This window comes from Gordionus sp. m RMFG-2023, chromosome 4 (genome assembly GCF_954871325.1).
Source record: "Gordionus sp. m RMFG-2023 chromosome 4, tfGorSpeb1-WG-v2, whole genome shotgun sequence".
Lineage (NCBI taxonomy): Eukaryota > Metazoa > Nematomorpha > Gordioida > Chordodea > Parachordodidae > Gordionus > Gordionus sp. m RMFG-2023.
In genome coordinates this window covers 31,745,402-31,760,914 of record NC_088778.1, presented here as the reverse complement: position 1 = coordinate 31,760,914, position 15,513 = coordinate 31,745,402, and the positions used below count along the sequence as shown (strand labels likewise).

Below are 15,513 nucleotides of genomic sequence, written 5' to 3'. Positions count from 1 at the left end.
TGATCCCTTAAAAAGAAATGGCAAAATACTTTATTAACTGTTTTAATGAATTTATAAATTGAATTAAATCAAAATTCAACAAAATGAAATATTTATATATAATTTATAATAAACTTTATTATTTTTTTAAAAAAAACGGTAATTAAATTTTAAAGCGTGATTTTGTATGAAGGTTGTTTTGTTTATGATGATGAGAATCAAGGTAAGATTAAAATTAGAATCCTTACTAAAAAAAAAGAAAGAAAGAATGAATGAATGAAATAAATTAGAACAGAAATGGATTGAAGATATAAAAAAAAAACTATTTAAGATTTTTTTAAAAAAGTGGTAGAGGAATACAAAAAAAACAACTATTTACTATATTATTGGAATATTGAGAATTGGGTGAAGATGAGGTTAGCTTCTGCTGGTTATCTGGAAGATTTTCTGTTTGATGATGATAATATGTGATAGTGGCCGTGTAGAATTTTGGTTCTGTATATAATTTTTATTTTAAAATCATAAAAAATTGTTATATTTAAAAAAAATTAATTTTCCCTACTGTTGTTAAAACGGCTAGATTTAAGCCGATTTATAAACAGCTAACTCAATATTTTAGACAGAAAAATATTGTCAAAGCCTAGAGATTTCGTCAATACATGTTCAAACCTTTGTGCCACCTATGAAAAAAATCTTCAAGATTGCATCATATTTTTCCTAATAAAATAACGAGTTAGCCGTTTTTAAAAATCGGTTCAAAAATGAGCAGCTTAACAACACTAATATATATATAAAAGAAATAAATGAAATCCCCTCTTTATCCACTTTAAAAATATTGAATACTTGCCGTGAGTAGAATGTCATATCGTTTATTCGTATCGAATTTAAATAATTAATTTTTATAACAAGTGAGATGTATAAAATAAATCCCACAAAAAATATATCCTTTTTTTTATTTTTGGAATCAATTATAATTGTCGCAAATATATATATATTATTGTCGCAAATTAAAATAAATTTATTTAAGAGATGATATGAATATGATGATGATATTACAAAAAATAAAAATTTATTCAATTTTTTTTTGAAAAAATTTTTTAAAAAATATAAATAATAAAAATAAAAAAAATATATTTTTGAAGGTCGGGCTGTTATTTAAAATAAAAAAAAGAGATGTATATTTAATTAATAAAGGTATATATTTAATTTATTTTTAAAGAAGAAACTTTTATATTTTTAGAAAACGAAAAATCAGGTGAAAAATTTTTTCTTTTCTATATTACCTTTGATTTCGATATCGAGATTTTAAAGAAGAGAAATATTTATGGAAATTTAAATAATAAAAACAAACTTCTTATTTAATTTTTTAATAAAAATAAATATTAAAAAATAGTTATTATTTAAAATTATTAATTTCTTTTTGGAATAGATCCTAAATATATGATATTTTTTTATTAGTTTTTCGAAATATTTATAAGGAAATTAGATAGGAATGTGAAGTGGAGGGCCAAAAAAAAAATTTGTTTCTTTTAAAGATAATTTTAATAATTTTTTGATTTATATTTGCTCAACTTGTTAATTATTATTATTTTTTTAAATTATATAATAATCTAATTATGAATAAAATAAATGGCAGAGTGAAGTGAGATATAAATATCTTTTTAATAAGAAAATACCCGGGCCGGTCCTAAAACGGGTCGGGTTTGAAAATATAAAACCCGGGTCGGAATTTGCGAATGGTACCTCTTGCAGGTCTCTGAGTAATTAATAATGTTACAAAGATTTCATTTGTTTTTTTATCAATGTTATTGGATTAAATGTGCGATTAGTTAGATAGGGCCAGAGATGGGGTGCCGAACCGACCGCTAATTTTTTATCGGGTTTTCCAGACTAACCTTAGCCCGTAAAATATATATTTTTTAAATTTATCGAGCCCCGGGCCTACGTGTCCCGCTTTCGGACCGGCTGTGCCGACCTCAAAATATCTACTGGTAAAAAAACATAGGATAAAGGTGAGAATAATATTTATACTTTGAGAGTCCGCGAGATCGCTCCCTCCTTTAATAGTAGCCTTCATTAAGGAATACTGGGGACTTTTGTCTTCCTCGTTGGTGAACGTTATCGTTTCCCGCGTTGCTTTTACAACCCCCTGTCCTTCCTCTTGGCTAAGGTAATGGGCAACGGACGAATCTGGACGCGTTACGACGTCCATAGTCTCCAGTTTATTAGGTATGCTTCCTATGATCATTTGCTTCCGGTTGTTTCCGCGTCTTGTAAAATATTTATTTTACATTTTTAAATCATTACCAATAAGGAAATTTTTAAATTTTAAAACTAAAATTTGATTTGATTGAAAATATATTCTACCACGCATAGTGCTTATACAACCCTAATGATGTGCATAATTACTAGATTGACGATTAAACATTAAATGGGTCTATAAATGTCTATACAAAGAGGTCAGCTGTACATTACGTGGTTTAAATGACATTAATGTGCATTCATATAATGATAAAATAGGTATAATTAGTGGGTCCAAACCATAAAATGGCGCCCTAGCAGACTCCTGTGTATGGGCACTTTCAATTAATGAATCGCTAATCTAGTAATATAGGTACAACATTGATATACCCATATTGTGAATTTAGGATAGTTTTGCCCGCGAACTCAACAAAACATTGGGCGCGTTTTATTTAAATTTAAAGATCTGACTTTGCCAGAAATGCATTCAATTTAGCTAGAAAGGTTTAAGTATTTATTGTACCTATTTCAAAGTTTGAAACTTGTCACTAAATAAAAATGATACTGGCTTGAGTTTCATAAATTTTTATAAAAGAAGATTCTAGCCTGGTTTATACAAAATTTTGGGTAAGGCGATAGTTTGGGTTTTATCGACATGCGCAATAGGTTTTGAAATTTTAAATCATTAATTAGGCTAATTTTATTTAAATTTAAAGATCCTATTTTTCCGGAAATGCATTCCAATATTAAGTCCCTAGATTGACATATATATAGGATTTGCAGGCGAGTAACCCCAGGGTGGATCCAAAATATTTATACATACAATATAATCATATTTACTACAAAGAAGAATAAGAAAGAAAAAAAATTAGTAAAAGTTAATAACTTTAAAATAACGACTATAATTCCAAATGTAGCATTTTTTATAAGAAAAATAAGTGAAAACCCCAAAAGAGAGTTAATGTAGCATTTTTATAAGAAAAATAAGTGAAAACCACCAAAAAGGGGTTCTTCTTTATTTCCCCCCCCCCTAAATTAAATACCCGGTATGATGGATTTAAGGTTTAGCGTAGCTTTGTTGCTTGCCAACACTATAGGGCCCCTAGCGTTGAAATGGCATATTAAATATAAACAAATAAATATTTTATAAAATGATAAATATCATTTGATTTCAGAAAAAGAAGAAAAAAAAACATTTTAATATTTTTTTTAAGAAGGGTTGAAATTCTATGTTTTTAAAAATATATACTGATGCCAAGGAACCATAAAGTTGATTGGTTGGAATTAAATAATAATAATAATAAATAATATGATTATTATGATATGAGAAAATATTTAATTTTTTCGATGATGTAAATTTTAGCGATCTGTATCGGTCCTAATTTTTCAAACCCGGCCCGGTCCGAAATATTTTTTACAAAAGTTTTGCTGGCCCGGCCCGAACCCGAAATTTTTTTAAAAAGGTTTGCCGGCCCGAACACGAAATTTTTTTAAAAAAAATAATTTACCGAATTATTCAAAATAAAAGACATATGTCATATGACGTCTAGTTTCTTTATATAAAATCAAAAATTTTAACTTCACATTAAATTATTCATGTAAAATTGATAAATTTAGATATATTTTAAAAAATTTCCAAGGCTCGCTGACCCGGCCCGAATTTTTTAAAAAATAGGGTAAAACCCGGCCCGAAGTACGTTCGGGTACGGGCCGGACCTACTTCAGATCTCTAGTAAATTCTTCGATCATTATTAAATTATATTGTAAAATTCTTGAAATTATTGGATTATGGATATTTTGAATAAAATCATTAAATAGAGTTTAGCGAGTTCTTCTTACATTATTCTTGATTTAAGAGAAAAGTAAAAATAAAAAAATGGTTAGAAGTAAGGTATGGGTATGAGCTTTTCTCTATATATTTAGACGCGGCAGAATTATCTTTCAAATCAAACTTCCAACCTTAATCTACTTGTTCATAACAAAAACTTGTATTTTGACCAAATTCAAATTATTAACGATTTGTAGATATAGTCAAGTTGCATTTTTCGATATAGCAAATTCGAGAACTTGTTCATGTAATAAAGATGTTAAGGGTTAATGGTTAAATATAACGTGGTGTGATATTTGAACGGACCAAATTTTGATAGGATCGAGAATTTTAAAATATTTATATTTAGAAAATAGTGATTTTTTTGAAGAGCTTCTCTGGCCTAGCCGGATAAGTTGCGTGTATCTCAATCCGAAGTTCTTTGTTCAAATCCGTAAAGAACATTTTTTCGAGTCCGATCTATTATAATACATCTATATAGTAGATCGGACTCGACCACTTGTTTCTATTAAAATATTCAACTATTACAAAATGCCAAATGAGTGAGTGGTTATGAATGGTTGGAAGCATTACCAAGTCGTAACCTAGGTAACCTCTTAGCAGATGAACAATTAAGAGTTGCCATGGGACATCGATTGGATGTAACATAGTTCGAACAAATACATGCACAAAATGTAAATTATTAGTTGATTCCAGAGGGAAGACATAGTTTAAATTGTATATATAGTCAAGGCAGATATGCAAGACATTCAGCGATTCATTCAGTTATTAGCAAATCTCTTACGAGGGCCCGAATACCAGACATCTTGGAGCCTGCTAATTTATCATTAGATGATGGCCTAAGGCCAGATGGTTTAACTTCTGTGCCTTGGTCTTTAGGTAAATCCTTAATTTGGGACTTCACATGCATCTCTTCATCTCCAAAAAGTGTAAATTCTGACAAAAATTATATTTTTTTTTACCAATCATTATCTCTTCCCTTAGACATATGTCAATAGGAACTTCAAAACAAATAAATTTAATTCAAAATGTAGCTGAGAGTTCCGAGAGAACCCCACCTAGACATTCATGTTATTTTTTTTAGCCTGTGCTTTGAAGGGATAAGGACAAATATAAACATGATTTGGGTTATATAATATCATATAAATGAGTTAAACGGTGTTCAGCGAACCTCCCCCCCCCACATTTCCCTACCACTGAAATAATCTCCAAAATATTATTTTTTTCTTGGAAATTCATTTTTAACTAGTAAAATTGATAAAAGAAAGAAATAATATTTTATTGATTTTGTGTTACTTTTTTAAAAAATATATATATAATTCCGACAATTGAAAGAGATAACAAATAAATTGTTCATATTTTTTAAAAAAAAATAAGTCGTGTATTCCCTATTCCCCACCCTTATGAAAAATATGATTAAGAATTTGCAAATTCACTTAATTTTTTTTATTTTTTAAAAATAAAAGTAAAAACAAAAGAAAGAAAAAAAAATGGTGAATTGACACAAAGATTAAGATTTCTTTTTTATAATCTTCTCTTCGTCATAAATTATAAAAATAGTCGTCACGTAAGGGAAGAGGGGGGGGGGGGAATAGACATTTTAAATATGCATTTTTATTTTTTCTTGGGCGCAAAATTTGGGTTCCTAATTCTAAAATTTTTTTCCACTTTTTAAGATATAAATACCTAATAGGTTATACCCAAAAGGATAGATAGGAAAATGCCCCACCCCACTCCCCGAGCGATTTATAAGCCAATAAAAAATTCAGCCCCCCCCCATCTTCCCCTCATAATTAATAAATAAATATAATAATGTTTTTAAAAAGTAGCAAAAAAAAGAGATAATTCCGGCTAAGGGCCTGAATCCTGGCTTGGCTATGCCTATACTCCTTCCTTCCTTCCTTCCTTCCTTCCTTCCTTCCTTCTTCCTTCCTTCCTTCCTTCCTTCCTTCCTTCCTTCCTTCCTTCCTTCCTTCCTTCCTTCCTTCCTTCCTTCCTTCCTTCCTTCCTTCCTTCTTCCTTCCTTCCTTCCTTCCTTCCTTCCTTCCTTCCTTCCTTCCTTCCTTCCTTCCTATAATAACTCTATTTTTAAGGTACAAGAGTAAAATGGGTTTTAAAATATATTATAAGAAGGCGATTGTTAAAAAATTTCAAGAAAACAAAAAAAAAGATTGTCAAAATTTGGAAAATTTTATATTAAATACGTTGTTAAAATGTTTTTAAAAAACGGGTCTCAATTATTTTATCCAGAAAATAATTACCCAAGGAAGATTTTGCTCATTGATAGAAACGTATGGAGCGAGCATCTGTTCAGCAAAATCTCCGAAGGTAATAAGGCAATATTTTTCCAAAAATCGGCTCAAATCGAGCTGTTTAACAGCTTTTTTTTAAACTGCATACCCGGCCCGGGTATACGGGCCGGGTCGAGTATCATTCTATAAAAAATAAAAATTCGGGCCGGGGCCGAAATTTTTTTAAATTTTTTTTTGAAAATCTCCGGGCCTGGCTATGGATTAAAACAAATTATAATTTAGTTTAATTTTACCCATTGGAATAGTTTCGCATCATTTTATTCGTATCGTGGTTGTAGTTATTATTAGAATAATCTGCGGGAATAAAGAAAAGATTATAAATTAGAAAAGAAAAAAATATATAAATTAGAAAGAAAGAAAGAAAGAAAAACCCAGTAAAAAAAAAATTTAAATAATAATATTTTGTATATGACCTTTTAATCGAAATCTACATTTTATAAGAAATCAATTAATATGCGTTTTTATATTTGAAATATGATTAAAAAATAGGAAAAAATAAAAAAAAAGTAATTAAATATTTCGTTTTATAAATATTTACTTTTATTTTATACATTGGCTAACTTTTAATATACATACTGGTTATACATGAGTTCTGACTAATTCTTGCTTTTAAATAATCATTAAAAAAAACTAAATTTAAAAGTATGTAATTAATTATAAAATTTAATAAATGTGCTCCCAAAAAGGAACCATTATCGAAAAATTTCCATTTGGATTCTTTGACTAATGTTACAGAAATTCCTGGCTTCGTTATGTAAAATTTCCAATTTTAATCCATATATATTTTTTTTAAAAAAACTTGTATGCTATTGGCAAAAAATGGCCTTCTGTGAGTGTGGCTATAGGAATAAAATATGTTCTGGATATAACAAATTGTTTTTTAATAATTCAAACAAGCATTGCCAGGGACATATGGGAGATAAGGGGGGCGGGTGTTATGGCAAGATTTTCAATGAAATTGAAGAGGTGAGGTAGTTAAGAAGACGCTAAGTTATTTGAATTAAATTGGAAGGATGCATGGAGTAATTTCAATTTTAGTCCTTCTTTTTTTCGTTGCTAGTTTTGATTTTGGAAAGGGGGTAGGGAAAGTAAAATTTAGAGGGGACAGAGAGTAAAATGTTAGAGGGTGGGAAGAGGGGTTAACATTTTAGAGGGTGGTAAGTGGGTATAATTTTTGAGAGGGCGGCTAGGTGGGGTTGAAGTCCGCTGTGCAAATGCATTTTACAATTTTCGCATTGCAAATAAAAATTAACGAAATATTTATGTAATATTTGTTTTATTCTTTTAAATTAAAATAGGAATAACTTTTTTTCCCTTACGAAGAAAAATTGTGATAATTAATATATTTTTTTAGAACTTTTGTTTTTTGATAAATTTTTATATTAAATTAAATTAAACTATGATATACCATACTTATACTACAATTAAAATATATTATAAAACCATTGGTTTTAACTAGTGTTGTTAAACGGCTTGTTATGAGCCGATTTTTAAAAATGGCTAACTCAATATTTTAGTCAGAAAAATATTGCCTAAGTTTCAAGATTTCGATAATATAAGTCTAGACCTTTGTTCCTTCTTCTATGAGTAAAATCTTCAGGTTTTGGGTGATATTTTTCTGGGTGAAGTATTGAGTTAGCCGTTTAACAACACTAGTTTTAACAAGAGCTACTATGTATCTCTTTCGATTTGATTTTAAAAAATTAATCAATCAATTTCTATATGATGCTCAAACTTCCAAAACTCAATATAAAAGAAGAAAAAAAAAATATTATTATTACTTTAATTACAATATTTTATATTTAAATTATGTAAAGAAATAATTTTAAAAAATAATAAAATAACTTTAAAAAATTTAAATAAATTTTGTTTTAAAAAAGTAATAAAAATAAAATTTGAATCATTATTTTTACTTTTGATTTAATCGTTGGATATAGCAAAATCAATTTGCACGAATTTTCCGGAATATTAAATTATGATAGAAATTTTATTTTTTGAAAAAAATCCCAAAAAATCATAAAAATCATGAAAAATTCCCAAGAGGAAAAATAAATTGTATTTTTTTTTATAAATTTATAATTTATAACTATTTTTGTGATACTTTTTAAATTATAAGCTTTTTACTCCTTTTTATTTTATATTTAATTATTTTTTTTTAAATAATAATATTTACTTTAAAATCAAGGTTAATTTTATTTTTGTAAAATAATACTTTTTTAAATGTGCTTTAACACTTTAAATTTTATACTTATTTAACTAAAGGAGTTTTTTTTAAAAAAAAATATTATCAGATTTTATTTTGAAAGAAAAGGAAATATAAGTGAAAAAGAACCGAGTTTAATTTGCATTAAATTTAAAAACCTATTCAATTTACCGGGTAGTGTTGTTAAACGGCTTGATTTGAGCCGATACTTTAAAACAGCTGATTCAATGTCTTAACTCAGGAAAATATTGCGCAAGCCTCTGCCCATAGATGTCAAGAAGGGGTTTGGCCATCTATTAGCGAAACCTCGAGGCTTAGGCGATATTTTTCTGGCTAAAATATCGAGTCAGCTGTTTTTAAAAATCGGCTCAAATCGAGCCGTTTAACAGCACTAACCGCAAGCGTCTGTTCACTAATCATAATCATCGTTTTTGACTCAATAACAAATTCATAATATAAAATCAACCGTAATGGTCATTTTGTGGTCAGCATGTCGACATCATTATATTAACACACATTAATGTCACTTAATCGAGCAAAACCACAAAATGACGCTACACTAACTCCTATTAATGCATGAATAGCCAATCTCTTAGTATTAATGAACATCATTGTTTTGACCGTATTCGGGAAAATGATCAGTTTTTTGGACGTTATTGCCAGCTAAAGGCGAAATATAGCATTTAGCCGAAACCAAAAATTAGAAATATATCGACTAGTGTCTCAAATGAGAAGCAGATTCACCTCGGCGCGCTAAATAGCCATTTTTTAACTAACGACTAACGAATATTTGTTGATCGTTACCAGCCGTGCATTTGTGAAACATCATCCGGTCTTAAAAATCGGGTTAAGATTCTAGAGCTAGAGGTCTCCGCTGGTAGGCCCGCACTTTCGGGCCGTTAAAAATTATTTTAGTTTTTTGGATAATTGATTTTAAAATAAATTTATCAAAAATAAAAAATAAAAAACATATTTTATACTATTGTCGCGTTCGCGATATTTTAAATATGATATAATTTAGTGTGGACTAAACGGGCAAATATTGAATAAAGAAATTTATTTATTGAGTTTAAATATTGAATCGATTAAATAAATAGATTATAAAATGTTGATTTTTTTTGTTAAATTTTTATTGTATTTTTTATTATATATATATAAATATAGTATATGTCGTATTAGGTAATAAGGAATCTTTTGCTTTTAAATATAATAATGAGGTCAATTTTAAAATTTTTAAAAAAAATTATTTAACCGGAAATGTATTTATTCCACCAATAAGAAATTCGGGCCAATTGTGCCACGAACCTGTGATCTAAACTTACTTTACATTGTTATTACAGGTTATTTTTGTTTAAGTTGAAAGATACATCAAAGGTTCATTAGCAAAAATTTGGTAAAATTTTTCATGGGCTAAAATACATTTCCGGTCAAATCAAAACTTTCAAAATTTCAAAATGGCTCTCAAAAAACGGTTTAAATCAAGGGATTACGGTTTGGAATCTATCCCAATAATGATATCCATTTTAAATATGTTTTTCGTATAAATTTATAATTATAAAAAATATCTTAAGGGGAGACATTTTCGATTAAGGACCGGACGGTGCTAAACCCGGCATCGCGGACCAAACCATAACCTTCGCTAGATTTATTATCTCTATTCGTATAAAAAAAAAAAAATTCAACATACTTTTGTCATAGGGCGGGCGCCCATGATAAGCGGCTTGAGCGGAAACGTTATAACCTTCGCGGCTAACACCCTGAGGATTATTTTGCCTAGAGGAATACAAGGTAGCTTCCCTGATGCTGGAATCCTTAATATTCTTGTCACTGGAGAGCGGTTTGACAGTTCTAACGGGTAAGGTATAACTTCGTTCCGACTCTATTCCTTGCTCTCCGGGGTAACTGGACTTAACAACTTTGTTCGAATCTTGAAAATGATCATTATCATTATTATTTTGGTCATGGTCTCCGCCCTCAGTGGTTGGAGCCGAACCGAGAGAGCTGTAGTAAGAGGGACTCGTGTAATCGACATTTTCGGGAAAACTTTTCTGGTTATCCGGCTTGTAGGAAGGCACTTGAAAACCGGGCGTGTACCAATTACCCACCTTTCCGTCCAATTCTTTGCTCTTTATCCCGTTACCTTTTCCTGAATTCCTCTGCCCCGTATCGTAAGTCACCGATGCTTCTTTTATATTCGCTAGCGATGGATCCGCCGGCCTAAAATCGACCTCGCCAGATTTAGCGGACTGTACCAGATCTTTCGCTATCTTCTCATATGGGTTCGGTTGATCTTTCACCTGTTCTTTCATTGTCGCTAAGAATTGCTTCTAAATGATGAATATATATTTTATTTTTTTTAAAAATTTAAATAGTAAAAATATGAACAGAGCAAAATTTTACATATTATTAAATTCAGTAGCGCTAGAGCCGTTAGAAGGGATGGCATAGGAGCTCAAGCCTCCTAAAAACTTTTGAGAGCACCCTGAATATAAAACATTGATATTTTATAATATTTTTTACAAATTTTAGGCAGAATCACTTTTCCTGCAGAGTTATTAAAAGATACTTTTCAAATGTGTTGTAATTATGAGTATATGATAGAGATATGGTGATTGATGTTGTAGAGTGTTGTATGTTTTTAAAATGAATAATGTTTTTTTTATTTATTATGTTTAAAGGAAAAAGGGGGAAAAAAAGATGATGAATTCATTAAAATTGTAAATTAAATAAAAGAATTATATTTTTATACGAATGTTTTAAATTTATTTTAAAATGAATTTAAGAAATATTATTTTTATGCGAAGAATTATTCTATTGGAATTCTATCCGTGGAACCATAAATTCCACATTTCATTCTAACTAAGATAAAATAAAATGGATCTAGATATAGATACTAGGTTTAGAAATGGATCTAGATACAGATACAATTTTTAGTTTGCTGTTATTAAAAGATACTTTTTAAATTGATTCTAGATATAGATACAATAGTCTAGAAAATGTATCTAGATAGAGATACAATTTTTAGTTTGCCGTTATTTTCATACAGAAACTCTTATTATGAGAGCACAAAATGCGTAAACAACATTTTTATATTTTGTTTACATTTCAATTCCAACATCATCTAAAAAAAAATATTTTAAAAAAAATGCCAATATCGAGCAATTTTTTTTAAAAAAAATTTTTATACTTTTATTAAACTTACAATTTATTTATTTAAAAGTCGGCTGAATATCTATAAAATTAATTTTTTCTTTAATGGATCCTATCCGGCTTGATTAAACAGCTGATCAATTTTTCTGTTTATGAGAATATTATTATATTAGCTTTATTCCTTCTATTCATGATAGTAATCAAAGAACGATTGATTTTGAATAAAGAAAAATTGATCTCATAAACAGGTTTTTAAAAAAATCGATCAGCTGTTAAATAGTGACGGATCAGATCCCACTATGAATGCAAGCCTTATGCTTAATATTGGGTAGCTGGCAACGTTAAGTCACGATATACAAAAAAATATATAGTTCCTTATATTTTATCAATCAAAATTTAATTTTTTTTTTAAAGAAATAAAATATCAAAAAGATTTAACGATCTTTTTAAAGGTCAGGTTCGGGTGACAAATTTTTAAACGGTTCGGTTTAGGTTCTGTAAATGATAATGGCTAATACCGGTTTAACGGTTCGGTTAATAAAAAGAATTTAGAGGAGTAAGGATGCAGTTTAAGAGGACTTCTGTGAATAATTTGATTTGATTCATGTACGATAAAGGGTGAGTACATTTAGAAATTTCTTATAATAATCTCGTGACGAATTATATGTTATAAAGAATAGAGAGAAAATAAGAAATATAAAAGAAAGGAAATGAAATAAAAAAAATAAAAATTATAAAATTAATAAATTCGTCTATATTCTTCAAAAGTTAATATTTAATTTTTACATAAAATTGGTGGGAAAATTGTGTGCCTTTTCAACGGCCAATCCGGTGTTTAGGAATCAACGCGACCCCCTTAGCAAATCCACTTTACATAACCAATGAGCCAATATGGATCAGCTAGGCTAGGCTTATAATTTTATGTAAGCCTGAAGATTTTGATTATAGATGTAAAAATCGGGCTATTTAACAACACTAGCTCAGCATTAAGTCTGAATTCTTACAAGTTTAATTTACCAGGAATCATAAATAGAAAAAATGATTTTTGCAAATATAATTTTATCAAATTTTATCAAACTGATAAATTGAGTTAAAACCTCTTTTAAAATGATTATATACTACTAATATTATTTATCCTGAAAAAAAAACCGAAAAAAACCAAAAAAACAACTCATTTTTAATAAGGATATAAGTAGGACAAAATATAATTCAATTCGTAATGTTATATTTTTTTATGTTTTGATATTATGATATATAATTTTCTGTGTCAATATGATTAATTTTTATTATTTTTTTAAAAATTTATTAGAGTAAAATTTATTGATTTGGTAAATATTTATTCTTTTTAGAAAAATTATGACAAATAATTTTTATTTTTGGGGAGGGGGGTTATCGTACGAAATCTATAAAATTATATCTAATCTATAGATAAAATAGATATTGTCCTCGTCCTAAATTACAAACTAAACATTACAATTGTTCAAAACTGATAAATTAATAACATCGGTCGCGGAAGTGCAAATATAAAACCACCTTTCAACCTTTATATCTCCTAAAGGAATTGATCATATAAAATGAAACCACTAGGAATAAATTATTAAGATACTTTTTCATATGTGTGGATGATGTTTTATTTATTTTTTTTAATATTTAATTTTTTCACGCATTTATTGAAAATATACGGCATCATATTAATTTTATGAGAAAACTTATAGGGTTGGGGGTTATAAAGTTTGTAAATAAAATTTATTTTGTTGCATAAGGCTAAAAAAACTACTTAAATACAATTATAAATTATAGAAAAAAAAATTTCCCCACATACATCCTCAAGCCACTCCCCTTTCTCTCCCTCCAAAAATGTAGAATTTGAAAGAAAAATTTTTAAGTTTTTAAAAAAGCATTTTACATATTTTTTAATAAAATTTTTACATGAACAAAGTCCTACAATAAGTGGACCTAAAGTTCTCCAATAAAATTTTATAGGGGAAAAACCGCTCCCACTAGTGTCCCGGTCCATCCTACCCTTAGCAAAATCCTGACTACGGCCTAAACTAAAATATAAACAGTTAGCAAGACCTCACCCGGACATAATTCATCGTAAAATTTTTTATAAATAAATATTATCCAAATCCAAACTAATTTATAATATGATATTCATGGACGCTTATATTTTTTTCGAGTTTTGAAAAATTATAGTGGAGGGCAAAAATTGAGTTTGGGAGTGAGGCCTAAATGCTCATGCTTCCATCGATGGATTAAATGGGCAATGATCTTGTAACACTAAAAAAGATAACATTTACGCCGTGTCCCTGATTCGTCTTATTCTTGCTACTTATTAATTAGGCTAAACAGCTTTTGAACTAGAACATTTAAGTATTTTTTTATCTGGTTTTTATTTCGTTTTATTTGTTTTTTTCGTTGTTTTTTTTCTCTCACTAACTTTGTAGGCTGTTTAGACGAAGATCAGCTGACTGTTTAGTAATAAGTCGAATCAGGACACATCTCAACAGCTTAATTAGAATAACAATATATTAAGCAAAAAAATAAACCGTATCCATGCGCGGACTTTCCACGTTTTGCAGTTTTTCCCCCTTTTCCCCGAGGAATTCGTTGACTCTTTCCTCGAAAGAATTTATCTGTTTTTTGCCTTCGTCCCAAGTTTGCGAGCGAATTGGTGGTTCCACACTCATATTTTGCTTTCGTTTTTTTTCGTATCGCGTATTCGATGATAATATTGAAAGATCTGTCAAGCAAAATTTAATCATTTATGCATAATTGGTGGCTATAGAAAGAAAAAAATTAACTATAAAAATTCGATTATTTACCAAAAATATTAATTTAATTTATATCAAAGATCCGCATAGATCAAATTTTTAGGGTCCCGCTCAAATTTAAAAAGTTTCCCATTTTCAAACCTTGTCCACTCTGATTTTTTAGGAGCGGTTCGGTTATGGCGTTTAAAATATTCTTTAAGACCTCTTCTTAACAAATTTTGTCTCTATCAGGGGAAAATTTTTTTTTATTCCTTATATAAAATAGTTGAAATATCGGTTCAAAATTGACCAATCAAAATTCATTTTTTCATATAAAAATTATTTGGATATCTAGGGCGTTCAACCAGATTTAAAATCCATTAAAGAGTCTCGGTTCTAGTTTCAAATGGTACAAATCTTGACGCTTCCAAGGTCCAGTTTAGAATCAGTAAATAATAACGATTATTACCGGTTAACGGTTCGGTTTAGGCCCCGGGTTATAGGTTTTTTTTATTAAAAAAAAATTAAGTAATTTAAGAAAATAAAACACTTTTAAAAAATATTATAAATATTATTATATTTATATTTATTTATTTTTTACCTTTTTGATTATAAGGAATTGATAGCAATTTAAAGCGTAATATTTATGAAGATCAACGAAAAAAAAAAATATATTTTATAAATATTTATTGATTTATTTGTTTAATATTCCAATTCCAATAATCGAATAGTTGGACAATATGGAATCTGCCGTTTGTTTGTAAACAACAACAAAAAAAAAATTTTTTCGTAAAAAAATAAAAAAAAACAAACACCAAATTTATAATTACAAAGTTTTTTTTTAAATAAAAATAAATAATTAATTAAAAATTATATTAAACAAAAAAAACATCTAATTTAAAACAAAACACTATATAAAAAACAATATAGGGAACAGGAATTAATAAGCGATTAGAATAAGAAAAAAGACTTCCAAAAGAGAAAAGAAAAAAATAAATTTAGAAGAACTGCCAACTGGCAAAGGATTATAATTTTTATTATTCTTTA

At 28.4% G+C, this 15,513-nt stretch overlaps 1 protein-coding gene across 5 annotated transcripts in view; it reads right to left on the bottom strand.

Annotated features, from left to right (window-relative positions):
* Positions 1–15,224, bottom strand: part of LOC135928359 (uncharacterized) — a 40,053-nt gene extending 24,829 nt beyond the window's left edge. The window contains exons 1-6 of one of the 5 annotated variants that reach the window (XM_065464809.1): positions 15,068–15,224; positions 14,263–14,456; positions 10,251–10,890; positions 6,594–6,654; positions 2,011–2,249; positions 359–474 (exon numbers count right to left, since the gene is read on the bottom strand). In XM_065464809.1, the coding sequence (XP_065320881.1) occupies positions 359–474; positions 2,011–2,249; positions 6,594–6,654; positions 10,251–10,890; positions 14,263–14,403 (1,197 nt within the window). In that variant the 5' untranslated portion in view covers positions 14,404–14,456; positions 15,068–15,224. Of the gene's footprint in view, positions 1–358; positions 475–822; positions 976–2,010; positions 2,250–6,593; positions 6,655–8,273; positions 8,358–10,250; positions 10,891–14,262; positions 14,457–15,067 lie in introns of those variants that run through there. The other 4 variants (XM_065464813.1, XM_065464810.1, XM_065464811.1 and 1 more) reach the window with 4 other exon arrangements.
* Between the last annotated feature and the right edge of the window lie 289 nt (positions 15,225–15,513).